At 46.9% G+C, this 15,264-nt stretch overlaps 1 protein-coding gene across 9 annotated transcripts in view; it reads right to left on the bottom strand.

Moving 5' to 3' along the window:
* sh3pxd2aa (SH3 and PX domains 2Aa) overlaps positions 1 to 15,264 on the bottom strand; it is a 69,931-nt gene that overhangs the window by 9,764 nt on the left and 44,903 nt on the right. For 5 of the 9 annotated variants that reach the window (XM_030095256.1, XM_030095254.1, XM_030095255.1 and 2 more), the window contains 3 exons: positions 14,530 to 14,658; positions 5,926 to 6,039; positions 3,784 to 3,867 (listed from right to left, as the gene is read on the bottom strand). In XM_030095256.1, the coding sequence (XP_029951116.1) occupies positions 3,784 to 3,867; positions 5,926 to 6,039; positions 14,530 to 14,658 (327 nt within the window). The remainder of the gene's footprint in view (positions 1 to 3,783; positions 3,868 to 5,925; positions 6,040 to 14,529; positions 14,659 to 15,264) is intronic. The other 4 variants (XM_030095259.1, XM_030095258.1, XM_030095263.1 and 1 more) reach the window with 1 other exon arrangement.

Below are 15,264 nucleotides of genomic sequence, written 5' to 3'. Positions count from 1 at the left end.
TGTGTGTGTGTGTGTGTGTGTGTGTGTGTGTGTGTGTGTGTGTGTGTGTGTGTGTGTGTGTGTGTGTGTGAGAGAGAGAGAGAGCTCATTTGCTTGCATGCCTTCAGTAGGTGTGGTTTTGCCCCCTCCAGCCCACACAGAGGAATGTGAGGAGCCTGCTGGGCGTGGAGATGTTTCTCGGAGCTTCAGGTGGACCAAAAGCAAACAGCTGACTGAAGGAGCCGAAACCTTTCACCCAAATCTCCTGACCTGTATTTCCATCCCAGTGTGGCTCAGCGTCGAGGAATCACAGGAAAATATCAACCATTCCAACTTTGATTCTTGACACCTGTGGTTTTCAGGGGCACAACAACGAAGCTCCTGGCAGCTCCTCTGCTGACAGGAACATGAAAGATATAAACCTTTAAGTAGCATTACCATTAGCCACAGTAGTTGTGATTAGCATTAGCATGCTTAAAGGGGTAAATATCTACTGTAATCAAGCTGTAATTTCTTTTTAAAAAAAAAATGAAGACTGAGTTAAAGCTCAGAATAAGACTCCAGCTACACCATCTGCAGCCAATCAGGAGCCTCAACAGGTCAGAGCATGCTGAGCGGGCGCTGTGTTGGAGCCCGGCTGAGTCACCCAGAAGAGACGAGTTATAATTGAATCTGAGTCCAGCTCTCTGACGCCATGTGTCACACAGAAGGAGGAGAAATGAGTGTCAGCTAATGGAGCCGGAGAGAACGCAGCGGCTTCATTCCATTAATCTGACATGATCGCTCTTTGTTCTCATCCTCTGCTGAATCAAGCTGCGTCTGCAGAGACGCAAAAACCCTCCCGAAACCAAGTCTGCACAGCTTTTATCAGGCAGGACACAGCAGGGGGGATGGATGGGTGGATGGATGATAGGTAGATGGATGGATGGGTGGATGGATGGATGGATGATGGCTAGGTAGATGGATGGAGGGATGGATGGATGGATGGATGGATGGATGGGTGGATGGATGGATAGGTAGATGGATGGATGGGTGGATGGATGGATAGGTAGATGGATGGATGAATAAAATTGATGATAGATGTATGTATGTATGTATGTATGTATGGATGGATGATGGATGAAGTGGTGGATGGATGGATGGATGAAGGGGTGGGTGGATGGATGGATGGATGGATGGAGGGGTGGATGGATGGATGGGTAGATGGATGGATGGGTAGATGGATGATGGATGGATACCTGGCTGGATGGATGGATGAATAACATTGATAGATGTATGTATGTATGGATGGATGATGGATGAAGTGGTGGATGGATGGATGGATGAAGTGGTGGGTGGATGGATGGATGGATGGATGGAGGGGTGGATGGATGGATGGGTAGATGGATGGATGGGTAGATGGATGATGGATGGATACCTGGCTGGATGGATGGATGAATAACATTGATAGATGTATGTATGTATGGATGGATGATGGATGAAGTGGTGGATGGATGGATGGATGAAGTGGTGGGTGGATGGATGGATGGATGGATGGAGGGGTGGATGGATGGATGGGTAGATGGATGGATGGGTAGATGGATGATGGATGGATACCTGGCTGGATGGATGGATGAATAACATTGATAGATGTATGTATGTATGGATGGATGATGGATGAAGTGGTGGATGGATGGATGGATGAAGTGGTGGGTGGATGGATGGATGGATGGATGAAGGGATGGATGGATGGATGGATGGATGAATAAAATTGATGATAGATGGATGGATGTATGTATGTACGGATGGATGGATGATGGATGAAGTGGTGGATGGATGGATGGATGGATGGATGGAGGGGTGGATGGATGGATGGGTAGATGGATGGATGGGTGGATGGATGATGGATGGATGGATGGATGGATGAATAAAATTGATGATAGATGGATGGATGTATGTATGTATGGATGGATGGATGATGGATGAAGTGGTGGATGGCTGGATGGATGAAGGAGTGGGTGGATGAATGGATGGATGGATGGTAAATGGATGGATGGATGGATGGATGATGGATGAAGTGGTGGATGGATGGATGGATGCGTTACTGCTTCCTGGACTGAGTCATTCATTCCATTAGTGCGGTACCATAGATTCGATCGTCCGCAGAAGGTCTGACATTATTTTCTGACAACCACTGGAGATGAAGCAGGAAGTGAAACCTCAATCGAAGACAAACTAAAGAAAATTTCCAAGAAAGTAAAGTGTTAACCAAACTCTGTCATTTCTAAACAGAAATTAATTTCTGCAGTGTGTTTGATTCACGTGTCAATCATCTAAAATGTACAAAGAAAAAAGTGATCTTGAAAAGAAAACAGAGGCCTTAAAACAGAGATGCTAAAGCTCTGTCTTTTCACGTGGAGGCTTCATTTGTCGTTCTCGGGCGGCGATGGCGAGCCGGTGACTCATCCGAGCTCTCCAGAGGTCTGTGTGATGAAAAGCAGGCAGCAGGTCGGACCGCCGCCTTACTTTCACACTTTCCATCGGCTCACTGGAGCCCTGCCCGGATCTTCTGGGAGAGGGAGCTCGTTAGCTAGTGCGCCTGCGAATCCGCTCCCCTGGCAGACGGACCGCCGCTGTAACACTCCGCGCACGCCACCAGCAAGGCCGTGATCCTCGTAACTCACACTGGAGCCACAAGGACCCACGACAGCACAGGTCTGCGGTTTGAATCCTTAATTCGAGGGAGAAAGTGAAGTGTGCCTCACTGCTGCCCGCAACAACAGACAGGATTAACAATGTGGGCATAACTTACTGTGAATCATCCGCCTGAGGCTGTTTACATGGAGCAATGTTTGTCTGTATGTCTGAGTGTGTTTTCGGAAGCTGCAGACATCTGTGTGTGTGTGTGTGTGTGTGTGTGTGTGTGTGTGTGTGTGCGCGCGTATTTGTATTCCTTCGCAGAACCTCAGATTCCCCCACAATCAGTTTCCTCTGATTAATCATACACTCATGCAAGGGAAAATTACAAAATAATGAATGAAGAATCGAGAAACGGTATCGTTCCTGTGTTTGTTCGCATTCTCTTCGCGTTCTCCAAGGAGTGTTTGAAGCTCTAAACCTCCTGGAACTACAGAGCTGAAGGTGTTTGTTTCGGAGGTTACCAAACATTATCAGAATGTGGCCAAAAATAAAAACCAACATCAACAAAACGGCAACATAACCACAGAAAACATGCTCTGCTGTCCGTGATCACATACATATTATTACAGGAACTTATCCAGGCTCAAACAAATCAAGCCTGCAAGTCCTCACAGAGGGCCACCAAAACTCACACTCACAGGCAGCTGGAAGTTTTACTCACACACCAATTTCTATACATAAAATAACCTTTTTCATGCACAAATTTACAAAATAACCTTTCCAAACAGACTTTTCATACATGTGGTTGGTGTATATATATGTACTTACTGATTATAAAATAATATGCATGTTAATGGCATTACGATATGATACGCAGTGCAATCAATTACAAAGGAAATAAATTAGTCAACTAAAAACTGAAGTAGTTAACTACTAAAAATAGAAACATATGCTGCTACTGAGAATATTACTGATATATTGTGAAAAGTTTTACATAAGACTCAGCTATCTGTCTAATACAGCAGCGAAATGACGTCTGCACTCCTGTGTGTGCGTGCTATCTGTATGTATACAGTTGAATTTGTTGGTGTGTACTTATTTAGCTAAATGTGCGTTTCATTAGTTTTCATTGTGTGTGTGTGTGTGTGTGTGTGTGTGTGTGTGTGTGTGTGTGTGTGTCTTCACCTCTGCTCTGCTGGCGGTTGACTATCCCGCCGAGGGTCCAGCGGCGGTCCAGCCTCTTCAGGTGGGCTTTACGCCTTTTAGTGACTGATGAGGATGGTAATGAGGAGAAGGATGAAAATGAAGATGAAGATGGAGAAAACAAAGAAAAAAAAAGGGAGTTAGCACAAAAAGCAAGAGTTATCTGTGGTTAGCAGCAACAAAAACTTAAATTTAACTTCGAGGTCAGTAAAAAGATGTGAAGTCGTGAAGTATCTTAATGTGTCACCCTTCAATGACAGTTAAATTATGAGACTTTCCTTTGATTTTTGTCCTTTCTTTTCTATGACCCTCTAAAATTGGGCCAGTAACCCATGTTTGGGCCACAAGCCACTAGTTGAGAACCAGTGGTGGGTCACTGCAGATGAGAAACTTTAAAAATGCAACATAAGATGGAGCTTTAGTTTATATTTGGAAACTACTGTGTATTTAGGAGCAGACTTCAAAGGTGAAACATGTTTTGTGGCTCCAGTCAAACCATATTTGTTGGAAAATGACAGAATCGTCTGCAGATTTCTGGATCAGCGGACTGATGGATGGAAACAACCGATTCATTTTTTTCTTTCCTTCCACGCCATCATCTCCACATTTGACCTTTCCTCCTTTCCTCTGTATTCCACCTCTCGCTCAGTATTCCACCTCTCCCTGCTCCATCCATCCGCGCCCGCCGCCGCTCTCTGGCTGCCGTTGACCTCCTAATTGAAATATCAGCTCGGCTCGGCTCAAAGGGAAATGTTATTCTGAGGTAATTTCAGCGGAGGCCTGTCAGTTCCTCTCCAGTGAGCTGAGATGTGGGATCAGATTACAGAGCATGAAGAGATAGTGAGACGTAGCAGACGAGGAGAGGGGGAATAGGAGGAGGAGGAAGAGGAGGAGGAAGCTCCAAATCACACCAAGCACTGGGAGGAGTTATCGCTCTTTGATTTATGCTCACCGAGCAATGGGATTTACCTGCTATTTACTTGACTGTTATTGTTTTCTTCAAATTTTGTCACAAATCGTACCAGGTTCTGGTCGTAGCCACGCTCAGGCTCACTGACTCCATGACGCAATATTACCAGAGATCTGTTTCCTCTTTCTCTCATTTACTGGAATATCAATCACTTCAGGGAGCGATCGGCTCAATCAACAACCTGTTTTCTGATTGTTTTAGCGTGTTAGCCCCGCTATCTGGTCTTAGTTGAAATTTTTTTGATGCCATGCTAATGTTAACACAAGACTAATGCTAGTTCCTTCTTTCCTCTGGAGAGTCTGAGCTGTTTTCTGAGTTCTGACTTGCCGGAGAATCACAGTGAAGACAAGCAGAGTGCACACATCCGGGCTGCCCTGAAAGGGGCCGCAGACCTCAGGTTGACCAGCAGCGCATTAGGCTGTTATTCCATCAGCAAGAATGCAGCTTGACAGGAGATTCGGCTGGTACTGCTGCTGCTGCTGCCCACGTCTATTAAAAGTGTGAGTGTGAGAAACTTCAGTAAACCAACCAGAGCAGTAAAAAGGAAAAAAAAAAAGAAAACAGCGACTGTGGCAGCTGTGCAGGAGCTGTCAACGTGTGTGTGTGTGTGTGTGTGTGTGTGTGTGTGTGTGTGCGTGTGTGTGTGTGTGTGTGTGTGTGTGTGTGTGTGTTTGTGTTCTGAAGCAGGATTTGCACGACAGACTGAAGATGTTTGATAATCCCGTTTTCCTCTTGCAGAAAGTCTTGCACAATCTCCACAGAGCAGTTTTTACTGGCATTTCTTTTGCAGGCGTGTGTGCATGTTTGTGTGTTTGCAAATAGAAAAAAAAAAAAAAAAGGAGGGGGGGTTATGACACAGTGATGAAACGCTCCATCCCTGCAGTCAGACTAAACATTCGGGAGGGAAAGAGGTCACAACACAACGAGCCTCCTGCAGCCTCTCGGGGGAGCTGAAAGGAATTTTCTGCGGTGCCAGAATATCGCGGCCCCTCTCGGCTGAGCTCTGGTACCGCTTCACCGCGGCGCTGTGGCCTCCCGGGCTCCCAACGTGTGGCTGGAAGTGTGTGTGCACGTGTAGTTATGCTTGTTTCAGTCTGAAGCCGAGCTGTAGGCGGAAGATGCTCTATAGTCTTGTTTGCAACGTGAGCTCTCACCTTCTCCGGTCCTCGAGGTTCCCAGATCCAGGTCGTCTCTGGTCCCGTTCTGGGAGTCCAGGTATGTTGCTGGGACCCAGCCCTGCTCCTCGGCTGTGCTGACGAACCACCAACCTGCAAACACACACAAACACACACACATTTAGCACAGAACTCCGAGCTGCAGAGCAGTGAAAGTAGCTGGATAAAGAAGTTGCATCACTCTTCGCTCATTGTGCAATACTGAATGTTGTTTCACCCACCCAAACATCCCACAAAGGAAAAAAAATCAGTCAAGTTTTCAGTTTTATGTTGAAGAAAATTAGGTTTGAATCACTTTTAGGATTGTAAAGAAGGTCCAGGAGAGGTTGGAACTCTGTGAGAGCATGAGAATACCCAGAAACCTCAGGCATGAAATGCAGCAGAACACTTAAATATGGGTCACTTGTGTGGAAGGTTAATGTGAGCAAGCAACAGAAAACATTGTGAAAATCTGCTGAAAGCTGTGGAAATCGAGCAGCCGAAGAAGCCAGACGCTTCAGTCAACATCGGTGTGGTTAGAAATAGAGACACATCTCAACAAACTTCAGGAAAACCTCGGTATTTTTAGGTGATTATGCATCCTTCCTCTGCTCCGAACCACCTGAGATCAAAATGCTGAACAGCTACTTCACTTGAATCCACAGCTGACAGCTTCACGGAAAAGACCGGCCGATCTGTGGAAGAACAAATATCTGTGGTGTTCAGTTGTGTGGTTGGAATTATTTCTGCCAACAAACACTGTCATTACTGGATCTTGTTGCTTTCAAATGAGACGACTCGGAGATGTTTGACCGATTCCTGACCCTTCTCAGCTTCCTGGAACCTAAAACAAAGTCTCAGTCAGGAATGACTCTCCTTGACGTAGCGTCACACTGTCGCTCTGCAGTTCAGGTTAAAGTGTTCCTGGTTTCACCCTGAAGCTGCATAAAGCCCTCAGAAAAAAGACAGAGGCTTCTCTTATAGCCTCCAGGCAGAAGAGAAGACCGAAAAACAGAAGCAGGCCAGCAGCCGTTGATCACTCTGACAGCAAGCCGGCAACACTGAAGCAAAGTGTGTTGGACTGGTTCATAGCAAAGAAAACTTCAGTTGACTATCCAACAAGTGTCAGAAAAGTAGCCCTAACTGTCTGCCCATCTTTCAGAGTTACTCATTCATGAACAGAGACAAGCAGCTGCTAACTTTTAAGCCAAAGTTTGAACCAGATCCAATGTTTTTAACAGCAAAGAAAGCAGAGGTAGAGGCGGAGTTATGGTGACCCCGAATCAGCTGATCTTGAGAAGAAAGACTTGAACTCCATTGATCCTTATGTTATCATTCATGAAAACAGAAACTTGATTGTGCCCAGATTAGATCCCAGTGGAACGCCACATATTACACTGACTGTACTTGAACCACTAAACCATTTAACGTTTAAAACGTAAAGCTTATTCATCCATTCACTACTGCAGCTCAGCGGTGATTGTCTGAAGTCACAGAGTGGTCTGAAGCATTGCCTGAAGACAAATTCTAGCAGAGAGTTCATAACTGTGTCAAAATGGAGAGAAAACCAAAGCAGCGGGGGACTGCGGAGGAAGAAAAATCAAACAAAGCCATAGGCGGCTGCACCTCCTGCGTGTTTCACTCGTATTTTGGTTTGAAGCGCTGGATGTCTTGACGTGAGCCGTGCGCGCAGCCTCCCGGACCTCAGACGCTCCTCCGGCCGTGGAAACTCTGTGTTTTCATTCTTAACGGTTTCTTTTTTTGTCCGGCTTTGCCAAAGCTCCGCCTCCACAGCGGCCAGAATAGCTCGGCCCATGTGAAACACATTACAAGCTTTCATATGCTGATTCACTGCAAACACTGAAAAAAGCTGCGGCGGAATTGGAGCCACCTGTACGGAGAGGGAGGAGGGTGCTGTTTTGTTTTGTCTCTTTTTGTCATCCCACCTGGCTCAAAAAACACAACCATCGCAATGCGAGGGGGCTGGGTACCTGGAACTGATGAGAGCGGGCGGAGGCGAGAGAGGAAAGGAAGCGAGGCGGCGTTAACGCTCAGAGAAAAACCAGCTAATTAGCGGAATAAAGAGACAACAGATTGAAAAGACACGACTGCGGCGTTTAAATTTAAATCGAAGCTTCCTGACAATGACTGACGCCAGAGCGGCTCCAAATGTGCAAAATTAAAAGCACGGACGGCGTCTTCAAGGATACACAAAAAAAAAAAAAGAACTGCTGCAGTTATGTTGGACTGAAAAAAGACAGATTACACAAATTCAAGTCAGAGCTGTCAGAGTTACGGTTTATTCATTTTAAGCATTTATAGTTACCGTAGAAAAAGAAGCAGAAGCTCTTATTGTGTTAATGGTGAAGTCAGTCAAACTGTAGGGAATCAAATCTTTGTGGGGTTTTTTTGGCTCAAACCTCCTCCACCAATTTTTAACCGATTTAAAAACACAGACACACACACACACACACACACACACACACACACACACACACACACACAGTGAACAGTATGAATATGTAAGACAGCAGAGGAGCTGTAATTGGCGTTCCTTCCAGCTCCGAGCTGTAATTGGACTTTCAAGCTAACTTCCATGTCAGCGGCTTTAATTGGCTGCTTTCTGTCGCGGAGGGAAAGTGGAGGTCAGGGTGAGCACGGCGGCGCAGAAACAGGCTCATCACGGACCGCCACGGGGCCCGCCGGACCCTCCGAGGACCCGGAGAGGAGGGGAAGACAACATGAGGTGATGAAAAGAAGCGAGGGGAGAAGAGGCTGGAAGACATTAGCAGAATAAACTGGGTGGGGGGGCAGCAGATGTTTGGCTGCTGCTTCAAAGCTAGCTGCAGTTTGATTCGCTAATCCCACATCAAGGACCACGCAGCGCGCGTTCTGTTCACGCCACGCTCAGATCGGTCAGCAGGTTCACCGCGGCAGATTTTTGGACACGTGACACACAGACGCTGCACGCAAGACGACCGTCGTCCCTGCTCCGTGTCGCCTCCTCGGTTTGTAACGAAGAACAGATCTGTGAGGGAGCGAACGCAGCGTCCAGAAGGAACCGCCGCTCTTTCTGCAGAGTCAGCGCTTTCAAAGAAGTGCCTGGACTCAAACGCAGCGCAGATGAGAAAAAAAAAAACATAGAGAGACAATTTCTTTCTTGGCAGAGTGATTTTTAAAGATTAAAAGCACTAAAAGATGAAAACACAAAGTCATCAGCAAAGAAAAACAGTTTTTTTTTTTTTAAGGTTTGGCACACTAGGCACTGCTGCTCATCCCACAAATGCATGGACAGGCAGAATTCATGTTTTTGAGTTTGTGCGGCGAAGCCCAGAGAAGCTTTAATGTCTCCAATCACTCAAAGTACAAGCATACAAACTACAAGGGGAAAAAAAATGTCTTCCTCCAATACAGAGTCAATAAAGAAGTCAAGTTGGAGAAGTTATTCCAGGCCTCCCGAGGTGAACGTCACGTTTATTTTCTGCACAGCCGGCGTTTGGAGAATCGCTGCCAGGAGTCGTTGGAGTCCTGCTGAGTCATCAGAACAAGAGCGGAGCAGCTCGGTGTGAAAGTACCTGCTGCTTTCTCTGAAAAAGCATCCAAATGCGTGCTGGGACACTTAAAGAGACAAGGCAGCCGACCAGCTCCGTCAAACTGCTGCCGAGCGGCTGCTGACAAAGCGATGCCGACACTGAACTTCATCAGGCTTTGATCAAACGACGCAGCTGCTTCTGGATTCCTGATCTCATTTGTACGACTGACTCGTGAAATTATTCAACGGCTTGGTGCTTTTTCAGCACAGCAATCATTGTCTTCATCTTAACAACCTGTTTAATATGATGTATCCGCTTCTTTCTAAGCCGTGTGAGGACTCCATGACTCTGATGGCTTCGGTCGTATCTGCACCAGGATTACAGCAGCAGATCCCTTAAGTCCTGGATGCTGTGAGGCGGCACGGTCACAGATCGGACTCGTTCGTCCAGCACGTCTCACAGATGCTTCATTGGATTTCCAAGTGAGGAATAAGGAGGCCAAGTCAACACCACAGAACTATTTCTGTCTAAACTTTGTGTAAAAGATGTCTAAAACGGTAGTGTTTGCTTATTTACCAGGCTTTTGCGCTTCATCAACTTTTGGGACAAGAAGCCCACTTCCTCCCCCATCTCCCACACAAGATCCATCACATGGAGACAATCACTCGATCACCTGCACCTGTCAGTGGCCATAATGTCACGGCTGATCGGTGTTTATGTATGAAGCTCAGAACTTAATGTGATCCTCATGTGTAAAGCGATTGTATGCGTTCGCGTTGCCTGGAGGTTGCTAGCTTGAAGCACCCTCGCCTGAAAGGGGATGTTTCTAATCAGAGTGACTCAGAAGACGTTAGATAAGAAACGTCTGTTTCACGGAGGATTCATGCGAAGGCTGCAGGCCGACGTGGGCTCAGACGGCCCGCATCGATCACGGTGGTCCCCCTCCGTCCAGGAGACGGCCCGTTATCATTCAGACTCCGCTTCTCAGCTAGCGTTAGCCAGATTCACCGCCAGGCAGTAAACAAGGTGCTAAACTGCAGCGCCGGGCTTTAATCTGACCGCAGACACACATGACGGCACGTATGGAGGTAGCCTGACCTCAGTGAGCATTTAATCAGCAGAGCTTCTCGAGGTCCCTCCTCAGTAACAGGACCCCTGAGTTTCATGAACGCCTTCGGTCGGGCAACACGAGCTTCGCACTGCGACGTAACGCTCCCACGTTAGTGTCAATAAAGAGCAGGGCCTGGAAACCTTCCCGGACTCTCCAGGAAAAAGAAAAAAAACAGCCTGAAGGAAGGTTAATGGTCCACTTGCGCACCATTTTACCTCAGATGTGAGCTTTGAAGTGTCTAAACCTGTTAATCCAACAGAACGTCAATCGGAATATGAAACCTGCAGGTAGTTTGCATGGTGAACATTTCTAATGTGATGTTGTACAATTATGAATTCAATTATTTATTGAAAAACAATCAGCGCGAGAGTCACAAATATCAAGATTATAACTACAGATTCTGTGTGATGGCTCCTGTTAGGAGGTGGAATATATCTTTCTTTATTCATATATTACCTGTATTTGTTGGGTTCTTTATGCTGTTTTTTCATTTACCGTCTCCATAAAAAGTGCTGAATATGTTTTTAAGACACTGTTATTGTCATTATTGTCTGAACTCTGAAAGCTGAAGCTTCCAGGCAGCTCAAGATTTTCTTTATTTCAGTCAAACTGAACTCGTGTTTCTCACTCAGAAGCTGTAATTATTTCATAGCCCGGAGCTTCGTATCCAGAGCTAACAGGAGCGGGGGGTGTGAACGCCCCGATGCTACTCAAAGATCTGCAGCCACTTTCCAAAGCGTGAAAAAGACAGACGGATGGAGAAGCATCCAGAGGACACCGAGGTGTCATCGTGGGCGATGCCGACTCGACTCCGTCCCCCTCCTGAAGCTCTGCCAGACCTCCTGGCACTGCCTCTTCTAACACCTCCACCAGCCGACAAGAAGTCACATCACTGAGAGACGTCTTCAGAAATCCAGGACTGAAAATAGGAGGTTTTCCAAAACAGAGGATTTTCTTCTCAAGAAGGTTGACCACGATGAAACCATCTCTACAAAGGGTTTTATTTAGCAGATTATCCAGAGAGAAAGGATGCAGTTAAAGTCAATAAACAGGATTCGGTAAGTCCCCAGAATCACACCTCACACACTGTTAGCACGGTTGCTAAGAAGATCCTGGTTTGATACTGGGCTTTACCTATGTAGTCTGCATGTTCTCCATGAGTCTGTGTAGGACATGACTCTTTTAGAAATCCCTGGAACGAGAGCAGGCAGTATTCCAGTACTACTTTCCAGTAACAAAAGCGGAAATAAACATGATGTATTTCAGTAAGATTGGGGGAAGCGAGGAGAGGTTCGCATGTTGACCTTTATGGACTCCTGGAAAGCTGCGATTCTCTATCAGCTGCTCTCAAACAGGGCTCTGACCTTTCCTCTGCATCTCCTTCACATCGCTTCGCTCCCACACACTATATTTCACACAGACTTATCCTCCCCAGCTGGGACCTGGTTCCCACGTTTGAGGAGTCCCGCCTCCGTTATCCTCGACCTCCACCCTCCTTCCCACCTCCATTAATCTCAACCCGGACCTTCCAGTTGCACGACGCTCGTGCAGAGATCCAGGGATGCTCCTCGCCCACTCGTGCATGCGGACGCTTCATCATGTGGGTCACACTTGCGGGGCGTAAAACTTCCGAATGCGGGCCTGAACTCGTACTGGTGTCAGGCTGGCCCTGAAGACGCCTCATAACCAGCAGAAAGAGTGTGTGTTGGAATTTATTAACACACCACACCATCTGCGTTCGATGTGCCAGAGAGGATCTGAAGAGGGGAATACAGAAAAATATGGATTCCAGCATTTCCCGGAGAGGATTAAGAGACATCACAGCTATCCGCTGACACGCAACGACGAAGGTTTTAGGGAAAAATAAGCTCTAATTAACAGCCGGGATGTCGGTGTCTCCGCTAAACGGGGAGCAGCGAAGCTTCGAGAGCTGCAGAAAAGAGGCTGTGCAGGATATTATACCAGCTCTCACGTGTTTGTCTTGGCATGACTTCCCACTGATGTCATCATCATCATCATCATCATCATCATCATGGCTGTTGCTCTACTTCTCTGGATGACGACAGCGTACATGCCCAACTACCTCGGCCAAGATTTCATATTTGACTCACATTTAACTACACACACAAAAAGCCTCAAATGCAAACTAGCACCCTTCAAATTTTCACAACCAAACAGTAATAACTTCAACACGTGCCAGCAAACTTGCTTCCATCTAGCTATGGTTTCTTGTTGTCCTTTTTCTAATGGAGAGCAGCTAAACTTTAAGTAAAACCACTTGAGTGAGTCACTGTCTCAATCAGATTCAACTTTAAGTGAAAGTAAGAGAAGTTTACTTTGTTTTTCCACAAATGTTGCAATCCAGGAAAAGAAGTAAGGAGTTATCTGTCACACCACTGACCAGATGTTGTTTTCTAATCAGGCTAATCACCTTTCAGTGGTGCCGTGGAGATCCACTGATACTAACAATATGATTTGTATGGGAGAAAAATGTCCCTTTGTGTCATGAAGTTTCCTGAACAATGTTAAAGAATGGTGGAAGATCTGTCCCAGATGGAGGCAGGTTGAGGTCAGAGACTGAAGGCTTCATCTGGACTAATGAGGTAAACATGCCTCCAAAAAACTTGCCTCTGAACCAACTTGGCCGTTGTTCTTCGGCCCAGAGGATGACGACAGTACATCTACTCACTCTTTGAATGAGACCTCCTCGGAGTGGAGGAGAAAACTGTCAAACAGTCAGAACAGAGTCTATTCTGTTCAGCAGATGTGGGGATTTAGAGGAACGGGGTCAACAAGCAGCTCAGTTGCACATACGAATAATAATTACACAAAACCATCAAGCAAAATCCAAAGAAAACTAAAGAAGTCAATGAGCGCTCAAAACATCACAGAGGAAATGAAGACATCCAGAACATATCTGGAAGGCGTTTCCCTCTTTGACCCAAAGCCACGTCAAAGAAGAACAGCGCTCATTCAGCAATTATCTCTTTCAAGCTAGCAAGGGTCAACCAAGAAACAAACGCGGCGTGGGTCCTTCACAGAAAAGCAGATCCAGCAATAAATCTGTCGCACAGCGGTGTGTAATCACTCAAAGATGCTGGGGCTGAGATAACTGGAAGAGAACAGGTTCCCATGCGTGATCAGCAGTGTGTAGATAAGACTGAAGCCAAACGCTTCGTGCTGAGCTCCTCCAACTTGTGCAAGATGCTGGCTGGAAAATCAGATCCAGATAAGAGATTTCTACACGGATTTCCAGCAGAGCTAACACTCTGCTGTTGTGTGAATATTCAGCTGGGTGTCTCTAGGTTTTACATACATTCGGTTGTTGCTCGGTTCACTGGGTTGTTTACGTTCAGGCTTTAGTCTGTTGGTTCTGTCGGGTTGTTTCTTGTTTCAGTCGGTTGTTTGTAGGGTCAGTCGGTTATTAATTTGTTCAGTCTTTTGTCTTTAGATTCAGTTCGTTGTCTCTAGGTTCTGTCATTTGATTTTAGGTTTAGTTGGTTGTTTGTTCAGTATTTTGGCTGCAGATCCTGTCAGCTCTTTCTAAGTTCAGTTAGCTCTTTGTAGATGTTGCCGGTTCTTTCCATTTAGTTTGCTGGACACCACAAAAACTTGCACTTCCTCGTTACAAATGTTTTCATTTTAACTTTTAAAGAAAAAAAAATCAATACTTTAAGTAAACATTAGTAATTTAAGACAGATCCACAACAAATGCTGACTTTGTCCAAACAAACAACCCCTACAGGTGGTGCCAAGCTCAGTCCTCAGAGGGGGAAAAGGAGGGAGGGACTGTGTGGGTAAACAAGAGGTAAAAAATGTGGAGAGTAAAGAGAGAGAGGGAGGAGAAACTGAGGAGAAGAGAGCAGCCGAAGCTCTGAATGTGTCCGGAGTGACAGTGGTGAAGGCTCTTAGCACATGCGTGAAGAAGCAGGTTTGTTTTGGTTTTCTGGAGCGACTCACCGCTCTCGCTCTTCTCGATCACGTCCACCGTCTCGCCGGCCTTGAGGCTGATCTCCGAGTTCTCCTGCCTCTCGTAGTTGGCCACGGCCACGTACTGCTCCAGCACCATGGGCTCTGAGCTGTCCATCCCTGAGCGGAAGAAACAGGCCGTCAGCCACCTGCCCGCGGTGACGCCCCGCGAACGCCCGCCACCCCTGACTACGCCGCCGCCGCCGTGCGCCCAGGGCGCCGCCATCGGCTGCCTCTACGCCTCCCCGACCAATCAAAACGCGACCTCGCGACTCGGCTGCATAGTCCCAAACGTGTGGCCATAAAGCTGGGACCACCTTCGACCTCAGACCAGGAGGAGGGGACGGCGGGAAGACGACGCTCGCGGGGGCCGCATCTCGCTCCGACGCGCTCCTACAGCGGCTCCATGACGGATCGGAACCCAAGAACGGGGAGCAGCTCACTGCGGCGGAGGGACGAGAGCAGAACCAGCGAGGGAAGAACGCTGGGGTTTCTGTGGAAAATCAACGGTGGCTGAGAGGAACGGCCTCCCCTCGGCAGCAGTGGGGGGGGCAACACACACACACACACACACACACACAAATCATGGCAGCCGGCTCTGCTGGCCTTAAATAGAAACATATGAGTGGAGCAGAGAGAGGGAAGGAGGCTGGGTCCATGTTTATGTGAAACAAAAGAAGTCGGCGTCGCTCTGTTTTCTCTCTCTCCTCCTTAACCCTTTACTCG

This window comes from Salarias fasciatus, chromosome 6, assembly GCF_902148845.1.
Source record: "Salarias fasciatus chromosome 6, fSalaFa1.1, whole genome shotgun sequence".
Taxonomy (NCBI): Eukaryota; Metazoa; Chordata; class Actinopteri; order Blenniiformes; family Blenniidae; genus Salarias; species Salarias fasciatus.
This window is presented reverse-complemented; position numbering and strand designations above follow the sequence as displayed.